At 35.5% G+C, this 13,631-nt stretch overlaps 1 protein-coding gene across 22 annotated transcripts in view; it reads left to right on the top strand.

Moving 5' to 3' along the window:
• Nucleotides 1-13,631, top strand: part of LOC6043570 (glutamate-gated chloride channel) — a 137,198-nt gene that overhangs the window by 116,784 nt on the left and 6,783 nt on the right. For 4 of the 22 annotated variants that reach the window (XM_038265615.1, XM_038265614.1, XM_038265616.1 and 1 more), the window contains exons 7-11: nt 867-1,103; nt 5,642-5,776; nt 5,846-6,163; nt 6,994-7,115; nt 12,877-13,001. In XM_038265615.1, coding sequence (XP_038121543.1) covers nt 867-1,103; nt 5,642-5,776; nt 5,846-6,163; nt 6,994-7,115; nt 12,877-13,001 — 937 coding nt within the window. Of the gene's footprint in view, nt 1-866; nt 1,104-5,641; nt 5,777-5,845; nt 6,164-6,993; nt 7,116-12,876; nt 13,002-13,456; nt 13,490-13,631 lie in introns of all 22 variants that reach the window. The other 18 variants (XM_038265611.1, XM_038265612.1, XM_038265613.1 and 15 more) reach the window with 9 other exon arrangements.

The following is a 13,631-nucleotide window of genomic DNA, read 5'->3' as shown; positions in this document are numbered from 1 at the left end:
TTTTAAGTGATAATCTTCCAAAACAGTTATTTTTGCTGTATTTTTTCAAATAAAATTATGTTTTGGAACATTTTCGCTAAAATGTAATCCTGACGGTTGTTTAAAGCTCAACCCGGCCGTGACGAGGCCTTGTACCCCGCCTTCCACCTGTCTGTTATGTTTCATCCAAAATTGATACCACCAATTCATGCCTGCCACCACACAGACAGACAACGTTCTCAACTTTCAGCTGCTGCTGCTCCTTTTGGATACTGTAGATTGGCATCCTGACAGATGTGTGCGTGTGTGCAGACTCCGGTTTCGGGTTTAGTCCGGACGCTTTGAAGTGTAAACTACATGGGGCCATGGGACCCAGTCAGTTCGTTCTCCGAAATTCTCCGTGAACCGCGTATCGCTGAGCTCCATAGCTTCCATAGAGCGTTGCGAAGGGAAATGTGATACTTTATTTAGCGTTATTCAACCCACAAAATCATCACCCGACCCGTTCCCCGAAGGACCAGGACTTCCATTATGGGACTAAAATGCTCTGAATGTGAGCAATGGCAGGGTTAAGAGGGCTAATATGTTGTAATATTTTGTGTTGCGGGTTGTTACTAGTCTATAAGACAATTCCGTCAAAAATGTTTTGTCATTTAAAGCATTGTACTAACTTTACCCCACATGTCCCTCCGATATCGAACCGTTCAATACAGCATCCGCGATGGCAAACCGAACCAATATCCGACACTTATTGTTGTGCGGTCTGACAGGTGTTCTGCGAGAGCACTTTGCGCACTTCGTATTACATTATTTATGACGTTATCTTACTTCCATCCATCTAATCCCCCTCTCAACGCTCCTATTTCTTCTCCCACCCCCCCGGACAGGCCGCCTCAAGTACCTGACGTTGACCGAGGCGAACCGCGTCTGGATGCCGGATCTGTTCTTCTCGAACGAAAAGGAGGGCCACTTCCACAACATCATCATGCCGAACGTGTACATCCGCATCTTCCCGTACGGGTCCGTCCTGTACAGTATACGAATCTCGCTGACGTTGGCCTGCCCGATGAACCTGAAGCTGTACCCCCTGGATCGGCAGGTCTGCTCGCTCCGGATGGCTAGCTGTAAGTACGAGAGTTTAGAATGGTAACAGTGGAGACGCCTGGTGCATTGTGAGACGGTCAAGTACCAAGCGTCTCCATGGAATATTAACGGAAGGTAGCATACAAGTTTCCAACTTGCAAGCAATTTTTGCTGCGTTGAAACTTTTATGCTGAGTTGGGGGAGGGACTTGTGCACGGAAAAACTTAAACGCACGTAATTAAAAAAGAGTTAAACTTACGATCTTATGTGAAAAAAATTGGGCCCTTTTTTATTTTGTTCCAACTTTGTGGGGTTCTTCCCTATGACTAAAGAAGCATTTTGTGCCATTATTGGTAAGACCCATAAAGTTATGATTCGAATTCCCGGACGCTGCGAAACCCGGACACCTCATCTTGTTTTATCAATTATTTGGATATAAGTTCGCATTATGAATGTCAAAACTGTGTTATTTGATAAATTCTAACATCAACTTTCATTTGAAGTTTGTTTGAAGGCTGTAGTTAGTGCCAAAACAATTAAATAAAATTATAAGTTTACCAAAAAATGTGAAACATTTCACTGACATATTTCATAGGCGTCCGAAGCACCAGGAAGGGAAAACAGAAATTTATGGTTTTGATTTCCTTAAATTCTAGCCATTTTTTATAAAAAAAAAATCGATTGTTTTTGTTTTCCAAATTTGTGCGATTCATAAGCAAAATCAAATGTCTGGAATTCGAAGCAAAAGTGTCAGATAGACTGTTTATACTACATCCTGATGGTTTTTCTACATTTCCAGCTTATTACGTGATTTTTTCAGCTATACAAAAATGATATGCTGCTAAGTGTCCGGATTTCGAATCATGACGTTATAAGGCTCCATACAATTTTGACAGCTATGGACAGCAGAAAGCATATTTTGTGCGATCCTGGACGAGGTTTGATTCAACAATTTTTTTGTTGAATAGGTATTAGTGCGTCCATCCCAGAAATTCCCGGGACAAAATTCCATAGATTTTTCCAAAATCGGAAATTTCCGAATCACGGGATTTTTTATAGCTTGTCCCGAGAATTCTCGAAATTGAAAAAAAAAATCCAATTTTGGTCTGGAAATTCAGATTTGGTTGTGGAAAAAGATAGCAAGTTAAATGCTGAGTAATCGATAAGAATATTAAAGCTCGTCAATTTGTATTCGGCATATACAGTATGTAAAAAAAGTATTTACACCCCTTGGGCACTATGCACATTTTGTGATGAAACATGTAAACAATTTAATGTTGACATAAACCTAGTACTACGTTTTGTTCAGAAACTCATGCCGAACATTTTGCTGCAAAAAGCTCATGAAAATATGTTTTCTATAAAAAGTTATATAACAAATACTATTACAAAAATAAAAAAGATGCAAAAAAAGTTTTTACACCTTTCGTAAAATTAACATAAATAAAGTTATTTGGTGACAAATCACCATAAATCCAGTCTCCCAACTCCAAATAGGCATCCTTGACTGATTAAAAAAATAATTTGGATTGAATATAAAGTTTACTAATTACTTAGTATAAAAGTTTATGTAACTCTGGAAATTCTATATAAAACTTATCTAAACTTAATTTTGCAAACTTTCAATTTAACTAAATGTCAATATATTACCATAGAATTGCTAAATAAACATTCTGGAGTGGGTATAACACCGTTTTGGGGGTCTTTGTATCGCTAGAATAGATTTTTCGTTGGAATTTCGTACCAACCCGGAATTACGTCGTCGGAAAATCCGCCGGCATTCGAACCGGTCCACAATTCACAAGTTAACCTATGTGGCATCGGAAAGGGCATAAAATTTCCGATCTTTTGATACCCATACATCTAGGTTTTCTATAAAACCCACGTTTTTAAATACCTGGGCAAAAAGTAAGTTTGATCCACGAGAACAAAAATTACGAAATTCCATACATTTTTGGCAGATTGCTCAAACGAAACCATAACAACGTTTTTGCCTAGGTATTTAAAAACGTGGGTTTTATAGAAAACCTAGATGTCTGGGTATCAAAAGATCGGAAATTTTATGCCCTTTCCGATAAAACGTAGTACTAGGTTTATGTCAACATTAAATTGTTTACATGTTTCATCACAAAATGTGCATAGTGCCCAAGGTGTGTAAATACTTTTTTTACATACTGTATTAATTTGGATAACTAGGGAAAATTGTTAGATAATTTGTGAAATATGTTTTATATTAATCTTAGAATTCAACAATTATCTAAAATATACGTAAACTGATATCACTTTATTTGTTTTCGCTTCTTTTTTTAAAGACATTTTCTAAGGTTTTTCTTTTCAAGATTTTCGAGTCATGTCATTTAACAAAAATAGATATAAAAAAAAATATTTTTAAAAGACTAATTTAATTTAAATCACATTGGATGAATCATAGTAAATTATTGGTAGTTCATTCAAAATCCATAGCACAACAAAGAACAAAAAACATTTTTAGTTTATTTTTAAGCTATTTAAAAAATGTCCTTATTTAGGCTGAAGTGTAGATTTTCACCAATTAATATTACTGAGCGAAATTTCATATAAATTGATGCTGGTGTGCTCTTTTGTACTAAGCTTGCTTGGATTACTATCTTGACAAGCCTAGAAAAATCTAATCTTCAAATCAAATTTAAAAATCTTGATTTTTAAATCAAAAAAGATTTGTTGACTCAAGTATGCCTTATTTTTTCTGCGTGTACGTAAATAATCGAAAATCAGAAACTTTTGAAGGTATTTTCTAATCGATTTGGTATCATCGGCAAAGTTGTAGATATTAATGAGGATTGAATAAATATTTTTTACTAAAATTATTTTTTTCAAAACCTGTATTTTCTATTATTTTAAATTTTTAAAAATATTATAAGGTAAAAAATCGTAACTTTTGTGTAATAAAGTGATTTTATAATGTGCACTGTTTTCTGGATATACCCACTTGAAGTTTAATTTTAACTGGAAAATCATGTGTTTCGATCTTTTTGTTCATGATTTTTTATTCCAGAAAATACTGTTTTTTTTTTGAAAATAAAAAAACAGGAACAAATACCTAAGAGACATTGAAGAGTAGATCTTTGGTTGCTAAATTACAGCGAATAAAAGAAAAAGAAATGAGAAAAGTCTCATTCAAGCATTCCCTTATTTTCTAATGCCAAAATCTCAGCAACTAATTCTAGAGCAACATTTGAAAGGGGCGGTACGACATTGCTCTTATGATCATTTCAGAAAAAAAAACATCAAAAATGTTGGAATCAAGACTGTAAGTCTTTTCAAAAGGGTCAACCGATCAATATTACGCCAAACGAAACTCATCTTTAAAATCATTCTAAAATTGATTTAACTCTTCCCTATTGTTCTGATATTATTTTGATGATATTTTTTTTATATTGTAAGATGCTAAAGTCTTAGTAATTTGCGAAACGGGTATTAAACTAAGCGAAATTTTGTATGCTTTTTCACTTTTATTTGAGTTGTTTCAACTTTCACCAAATACTGTACTTTTTGAAAATAATTGAATTTTCATAATTTACAATATGGGTATAAATTAATGCACACTTTTTGATGCTTTTTTAATTTTATAAGAGTATTTATATTTTTGTAAAATACAAAAATTTCCACAAAAAAACGAATTTTTTGGAAAAAAAACTAAATTTTTCATGATCTGAAACATATATCAAGCCAAGCGAAATTTTGTATGGTTTTTGAGTATTTTCGAAAAAAATGGTTATTCTGGGAAAATCTGGGTACTTTAAAAAAAACTAATAAAAGTGAAAATTTATTAAAAAATCGCTTTTTCTGATACGGGACCATCCATAAACCTCGTGGACACCTTGGGGGTGTATGGCGATTGTCCACGATCCATACAAAAAAGATTTTTTATATATGAACAATTGTCCACGAAGGGAGGGGGTTACAGATTCCCAAAAAAGTGTCCACGTGGTTTATGGATGGTCCCTATCCATAGTGGAAGTTATGAAAAGTCGAGTATTTCCAAAAAAATACGGTATTGTGTGATTTTATTAACTCTTGTAGCACCAACGGGATCAAAACTCAACCGATTTAGATGATTCTTGTTGCATTAGATCCGGAAGAATGTCAAGATTCACCTCCAAAACAGATGCGTCTACCTTAAGTTATAATAAAAAAGGCATTTCTAACTTTTTTTTCAAGGGTTGCACGAGCCGGTGGAGTTGCATTTACAACTTTTTTGACCCCGTTGGGGCTACAAGTGTTAAGTATTTAGCTTACTAAATGATGAAAAAGTATATTCTTAGTTAAGGTCAATCAATTTTAGAAATATTTTTAAAAGGGGTTATCTTCATCATCATCAATGAGATTATCGAAATAACGTCACCAATAAATTATCTTTATCGAACCTCGCTGATTTTTTCGGTAACAACGTTGGTTTTGACCCCAAATGTGCTCAAGTACCGTGCGCCTCCATAAAACCATTGTTCGACCAAAAGGCAGCATGCAAGTTCCCGCCAACTTGCGTGCAACTTGCACACAAACACTAACCCCATTGGTTTTGTTCGTTCCCACCCCACAGACGGTTGGACCACCGCCGATTTGGTGTTCCTGTGGAAGGAGGGCGACCCGGTACAGGTGGTAAAGAACTTACACCTACCACGCTTCACGCTGGAGAAGTTCCTCACGGATTACTGCAACAGCAAGACGAACACTGGTGAGTCGCGGTGATTGGATTGTTGTTTGATTCGGGGAACGCTGACGATGTTTTTTTCGATGTTTTTAGGTGAATACAGTTGCTTGAAGGTGGACCTGCTGTTCAAGCGCGAGTTCTCGTACTACCTGATCCAGATCTACATTCCATGCTGCATGTTGGTCATCGTGTCCTGGGTGTCGTTCTGGCTGGATCAGGGTGCCGTACCGGCCCGGGTATCGCTCGGGGTTACCACACTGCTGACCATGGCCACGCAAACATCCGGTATCAACGCGTCTCTGCCGCCGGTGTCGTACACCAAGGCCATCGACGTGTGGACTGGCGTCTGTTTGACGTTCGTGTTTGGGGCACTGCTAGAGTTCGCCCTGGTCAACTATGCTTCCCGTTCAGGTTAGTATCTCCTTTGGCCCAGAACGTGTCACTTGTTGAATTGCTCTATACAGTTATGAATATACCAATTGATATATACCAAAGTATTTTAAATTATAACTGTAGTTACTTAGTCTGTAGGCAAACTCTAATAACTTTATAATACTGATTTCACCTGCAATTTTCGGTTTCTGTTTGTTTCTTTTTTCCTCATTTCACATCATCATACGCACTGTTCGCTTACCTGTCTAACGAAAACGTTGACAATACATAACTATTCCTGTAAAACTTGAATGGAACAAACTAATACCGCGATATACTTGTAAACTCCCGCCCACCCGCTCGTTCGTAAAACTCCAACCCCTTTGTATGCATAATTAATTATTTTAACATTGTGTTTACTATAATTAATTTTTGCTGTCTTGTAAAACCAAAAACACCACCGTAACGTCACGCCAATTGTGTTTTTGTTACTGTTTGGCACTTGGCCGTAAATGTTTGTTCAAAAAAAAAACTTGTTTCTCTTGCTACGACGACTTCGACGACCAAACACACAACCACACAAACAAACACGCACGACTCACACGTTGCAACGGACCACGCGACTCCACCGATCGCACACTCACACACACACACACGCACTCATACACGCTCATGAAAATGAAAAACGCATTGGACTCGCGCGCGCGTTCACACACACAACCTGGAAATGCCTGGAAATGCTGACGCCGCCGCCCTCGGCCAACAACCCGGACTTGACCCGTACCGAACCGATCACCATTGGAACACATAAATTCTTGTGCGCTTCTTGTCTCTGTTCTGTCGCCCCCTTCTCATTCACGCACACTAAGCGGACCGGGCTGCAGATATGCACCGGGAGAACATGAAGAAGAAGCGGCGCGAGCTGGAGCAGGCCAGCCTGGACGCGGCGTCCGACCTGCTCGACACGGACAGCAACGCCACCTTTGCGATGGTAAGTATCCACTCTGGGGCGGGCGCCACATTATGGCAACGCGGATCAGGTCGAACGGTGTTGCCATAATGGCTGCTGGCAGATAGCTGGGCTGCCATTATTGTGTTTTGCAAGCTGTGACATAACCAAACCTCTCGGTACACTCAGCAAACGTCAACCCAGTACAAATCTAGAGTTTTTGTTTAAAGGTACTATAAATATTTTTTTTGATTTTTTTGCTTTTTGCAAATCATTAAAATATTTCTTACTGCCCACCATTGGAAAAACGGCTTATATCCACTTGAATTTCACTGAAATAGTGTTCAGACTTGGCTGCCGATGCGAAAAACCAAATAGCTAATATGCCACTTTTATGGGATATTGCCTTGACGGAGATTTTGTGACAAACACTAAAACGCGTTTTTCTCGGAATACTTGATTTGGCATAAAAGCCGAATTTTTTATTATGGGCAGTTTATTGGACCTTTGAAAAAAACTTCAGCAATCTCTTCCGAAAATGATCCAACAGTGAATTTGTATGATTTGACTTTACTAGGATAATCGAAAAAATGTCAACAAATCGCACGTTTCGTGCATTCAACAATGGCCGTAATTTTACGTCAAACTAGCAGAATTTAAATGGAGCAGGCTATGATCATTTCGAAAACTGATCCAAGAAAAATCTTACCAAAATTTTCAGAAATTTCCATGGTTGAAAAAAGCAAATTTGATTTTCCTTTCTTAGTGACATGAAAATTAAAATGTGCGGACATTAGAAATAGGGCTTCATCCATAAAGTACGTCATGCTAAAATCAGCCAAAATTTACACTCCCTCCATTGTCACGCTTTTCCTATACTTTTAACATGTAATGTCACGCTTGCTGACCCCCTCCCCCTCCCCCTCTAGAGCGTGACATACTTTATGAATGACGCCTAGCGATATTTAAACCCGTTCTGTACAAAGTTTTCCCAGTAAATCATAATCAAAGATGATTCTCTACGATTCTGGTATTTTTTATATGAATGAAACTTTGTCAATGTATTTCCTGAAGTTATTTTCCATCACTAGATTTTCCATTCAATTTTGAAGACTGGCCATACAAAATGGGTATGAATATTAGATTATGATAAGTACTATTCATAAAAAATAGCTGCACGGTAAAATTTCCATTTTTTATTAAACTTTTTATGATCACAAGTTGAATTTCAAAAATTATTATTTTATCTATTTTCAATTTTTTTATATGTTCTAGGGGACTAAAAATGACAACTTTTCAGCTATAGTGCGTGACGACGTACAATATAGTTTAGAAGATATGAATTTTTGAAATACACAGTACTATTATCCGATGGTTTGCATGGGACTTCGAGTATTCAAATCACGGACATGAAAATATGTTTTTCTTTTTTTTAATTTCTTACTTTTAGCATCAAATTTATGTTCTGCGACCCCATTTTTGTTAAATTTGAATAGATGATTACCTATAAAATTACAAAATGCACTTTTCTTTTTTAATTCATCGCTGCCATTTTGGCCACCCCGGGCAGACGGTAATGCATAAGAGCTTATTAACAAATTATGTTATCATAACGAAATTTGTTATTGGTCTGATAGTGGTAGAAAGCCAAAACAACTCGGGAATAACATTTTTTGTCATGGAAGAATACCGCCAACCGTTATTGGGATGATCGGATCAGTTGTTAAAATAACAAAAAAAAATAACAAAGATTTGTTCGCAGAATAACTAAACGTGTTATTAATCTGCTATTACAATAACAATCCAATAACAAAAAAAAAAAACATAACGACGAATAACAAATCTTGTTATAAATAACATAAAATGTTATTGGCTTAGTATTTTTAATTATCAAAAAATGTTATTCCCAAGTTATTTCCGTCTGCTCGGGACCATATTGGATTTAAAAATTCCAAATCACTTTAGCATTTTTTTCGTTTTTCGATTGTCCGAAGTGATTTTTTTTAGGCTTTGGGATAATCGAGTCTGGAATGTAAAAGTATTTTTTGAAAAATATCAAAAATCTGGATAAAACATTTTTTTTTTGAAAATTTGCAATCGAAAGGTATTTTATTTTTTTTTATATAAAATCTACTGTTCTCAAGTTATACCTAGCTACTTTTAATTATAAATTTTCTTTTTTTTAGTTTTTGAGTAGTTACCTCTGAAAACACTTAAACACTTTGTGTTTATTTCCTAAAATATGGAAAACATGGAAATAAATTTCTGAGGTACAGCCTCACAAGAATTCGAATCGATGAAAATGATGTACTCTAAGTGTCTCCTTATTATCCTGTAATTTTCAACTGATATTTCGGAAACTATTAATCCGATTTTCAATATTAAAAATTTATTTTTTTGCAAAACTTTCTGGGTTTTTTTTCAAAAAGGCCGTTGCAAATATTTATCAAAGTTTATGTCGCTCCCTCCCTTCAAAATTGGTCCGAAAAATCAGGGGGCAAAAAAAATATTTTTTCAAAAATCTTAAAAATTTTAAATAGAAGTCAAATTAACCAAAAATAATCTAAAATACATATTTCTGCGTTTATAATCATATTTAGCATCAAAATCAAACCATCCACATTAACGACCCCCGGGTCTTTTGTGGTCTCTATTGCAAGTTTCTGCTCGAACCTAGGAGTCCGAAGGCTTGAATGGGGAGAGCACCCAAACCTCTTTTACTTCAAGGAACCTTCCACCCCAGTGTTTGAACTGACGACCTTTGGATTGTGAGTCCAACCGCCGCCAGCGATTCCACCGGAGTAGGCTTGGTTTGGTGTGTTGTTTGTACTTATGGCTTGGAGACGACTCCTACACCTGGAATGACTTGACGGCCTAACAACCAAGGCCGGGACCGACATTTTACTTCCTCATCCGATGGAAGGTTGCAGCAGATGGGAATCGAACCCAGAATCATCCGCTTACAAAGCGGACAGCGTAACCATTCGGCCACGCACTGCCATATTTAGCATATTTGGGCTGAATTAAAAGTATTTTGATTTTTTATGAATTTCCAATGTACAGCACTGCAATTTTTTTTTGTAAAAAAAAACAAATTTTCGTCAATACTTAGGTATTTCGGAAACTAATGATGGCAAAACAACTGGGCAGGTTTAAAATGCATTTTTAAATACTTTGTTTGTTTAAATGTTGGCTCGTAAATTCAACGTTTGAACTATTTATTTTTTCTCCTCCCTTGACTTTGGTCAGAGTCGAGGGACATAAACTTCAAAAAATATTTGCAACGGCCTAAAAGAATTTCAAAAAATTTAAAATTTGGTTTGAAAAAATCAAATAAGGAATTATTTTTATTTTCAAACCTTTTCAAATAGTAAGCTTAATTTTAAAAATTTCAGATTGATTTTAGTGAGAAGATAAGAAAAATTAAAAAAAATAGATTGAATTTTTAACATTGAAAATCGGACTAAAAATTTTTAATTTTGGTTTTAAAAAAGCAGGCCAATTAGGTGACACTAAGAGAAGTTCATTTTCATTGATTACCTGATTTTCAAAGTTGCAGAGAAAAATTATGGGAAATATTCTAAGGTCTTCAGGAATCTTTTTTAGCGTTGGTTTTTATTAATGAATTATTTTTAATATGCAAAAAAAAACAAAAAAAAAATCGTTAATAAACAACCAAAAGTGGCTATAACTTGATAACGGTACAATTCTTCAAAAAAAAAAGATTATTTACTTTTAGATTGAAAATTTGATTTTAAAACGTGATTTTTTTTTATTTTTTCATTCAGATTTTCAATATTTTCAAAAAATATATCTCCTATGGCTTAAAAAGTGTCTGTACCCAAAAAATATGTATAAAAAAATTAAAAATTAAAAATCAGTATTTTGGGAGTTTAATTTTAATAAAAAAAGGATTTTTTTCTTTAAAAGGCAGGGATGGAATTGCAAGTGTAGTAGTGAAAAAGATGTTCCGCTGAATAATCAAGATGATGATTTTTTTTAGATTCTTTTTAACGATCTTTCGTGCGCGAGAGAGGAGAGCATGCTCCCTTCGGATTTTTTCTTTTGATGAACATCCAATGATTTTCTTTTGATGATGATTATTCCATCGCTTCTTAAAGCATTTTTTCCGAAAAGACCGAATCATACCTACACTGCCCATGTTCACATAAATGTCCCATTTGCAAAAACAGCAAGCTATGAATAACGCATTTGAAGTTTGCCCCATATATAAGGCTATGTGTTAAGTTTTCGACAAGAAAAAAACTGGATTGGCTCCTGATTTCTTAAACAAAGAACTGAATGTTTTGGGCTTCTCGAAAAGAGCACACGATTTTGAACCTACATGAATAACACAAACGTGACAAAAATGCATATGGGACATTCATGAAAACAGGGGCAGTACAAGTTTGCCAAAGACACCAAAACAATCAGAAAATCCCTTCTCAAGACACAGAATATCATACTTTTACAGAGACAAGTATGGAAATTTTAATGATGCAAATGACTTATTTTGACATAGGGGAGAGTGGGGAGACTTGATCCCCGGGGACACTTGATCCCAAGCCTGTATCTCGTCAGCATGTGGGTAAAACAATTAGCTTTGTTCTAGAAAGTTGTGCGAATTTGACTAAAACTCATTTTAGAAAACAAAGAAAAAAATTAAAAAATGTTTGGATTGAGTTACACACATTTGTCTAAGCAGTGCTGCAAAAAACTTCCAAGAGATCTTTTTTCTTTGTTTTGATAAGTATAGAAAACACTCAAAAATTATTCAAAAAATATTGTTTATACATGAATTGTTTGATAAACATATCAACTCCAAACCCCTTACGCATTTGACGTTAAATTTATCGTCATACTATTTTTACAATCAATTGTTTAAAAAAGTGCGTTAAGGGAGACTTGATCCCTGCATTTTTACAGTCACTGGAATCAGCCTCAAGATTAAATAATTTGGCTTGGTTTTCGTACATAGTTTCCTTTAGTATAGTTGTACATAACTAACTGCAGTTTGAACCATTTTTCAAAAGTTTTGTAAACAAAAATTACCAGCTTTTGTAAACATGCTCAATTTTGGTCTAAAAAAGAAAATTTTAAGTTTTTCAATATTTTACATGCTAAACTTGTTATATTTTGAACACAAACGTACAGGTTTAATGTGAAATTGCTGTATCTTATAGAAAATTAAAAGTTTGGATGAATAAGAAACATTTTGCTTAAGATTTCTTCAAATTTTTGAAAGGGGATCAAATTACCCCCAACATTTTGAAAATGCCGTTTTAAAATATTTTTTTAAAAGGCTTGGCATTATTCGAAGAGTTTATCTGATGAAATACCCTCATCAGCCAAACATAGTTGAATGTTTAAGCTTTCAATTCATGCAAAAAGATCATAGTTTTGTGAGAAATTGACAGAGTTATGTGCGATACAAAAAAAGGGATCAAGTCTCCCCACTCTCCCCTATGGACAAAGTTTCATCGAAATCAGAAAATTAAAATTTAAAAAATGTGAAATCGTAGAGAACTACTCAGAGCTCTTTTGAATGGAATCTTGCTAGTTAAACATGAAATTACTTCTAAGTTGCATTCATTTGAACAACCTTGCGAGAATTCATCAAAATCAAAATTGAGGTTATGTACAAACTGAAAACTGTTCGTTTTGTGAGCTCACTGCCTAAAGTTGAAAGCTATGATAATATTCAGTACTTCAGTGAGGTTCATCTCTAGCTTGTGCCTACAAATGACGCACCACATCGTCGAGTACCGTTGACATTTTGAACTAATTTTGCCGCACCTTTCAGAAGCCCCTGGTGCGCCACCCGGGCGATCCATTGGCGCTTGAAAAGTTACGACAGTGCGAGGTGCATATGCAGGCCCCGAAGCGGCCCAACTGCTGCCGAAGTTGGCTGGCCAAGTTCCCCACCAGGTAGGTCACAAGATCCGTGTTCGAACCCCGCCGCCACCACCACCTCCACTACCCCGCGTGGTGGCAGACGGGATCTCTGATATCATGAAAAAAAAAATTCTACACTTTGCAATAGATGTGATAAAAACAATTGAAAACAACAACACCTCTACACACAAACACGTGGAATAAATACAACTTGATCTTTTTTAAAACTTTTGTTCGTTAGACCGCTCCCAAAAATAAAATGCACCCAAAACAATGACATCAACTGCAGGTTTCGCAAAAACACTTTTTATTTTTCGTTACTTTCTCTTTATATAACCACAGAAAAAATGTCAAAATTATTTTTCTGGAATATTCTTGACATTTGAAACTTGCTTCTATTTCACGTTATTAAAAATGAAATTAAAAAAATGCCCTTTTTAAAATTAAATTGATTTTTGTTATTCCACTATACCCACATCGACCAATAGCCCATTAAAGAAGGTTCCATGCTTCGGACGGGGGTAACTATTGCGATTTCTTACGTTCTAAATTTCGTTGCATAGCAAGGGATTCGTTGTCTAACGACGAAAACCGCAAAAAAATACGTACTGCAAGTCTAGAATAGATTGGATACATCTTAGAAACTTTTCGGCTCCTAAAAGA

The sequence above is a fragment of the Culex quinquefasciatus genome, chromosome 3, assembly GCF_015732765.1.
Source record: "Culex quinquefasciatus strain JHB chromosome 3, VPISU_Cqui_1.0_pri_paternal, whole genome shotgun sequence".
In the NCBI taxonomy this organism is placed as follows: Eukaryota; Metazoa; Arthropoda; class Insecta; order Diptera; family Culicidae; genus Culex; species Culex quinquefasciatus.
Note: the sequence above shows the minus strand (reverse complement) of the source record. Positions and strands in the feature narration are given on the sequence as shown.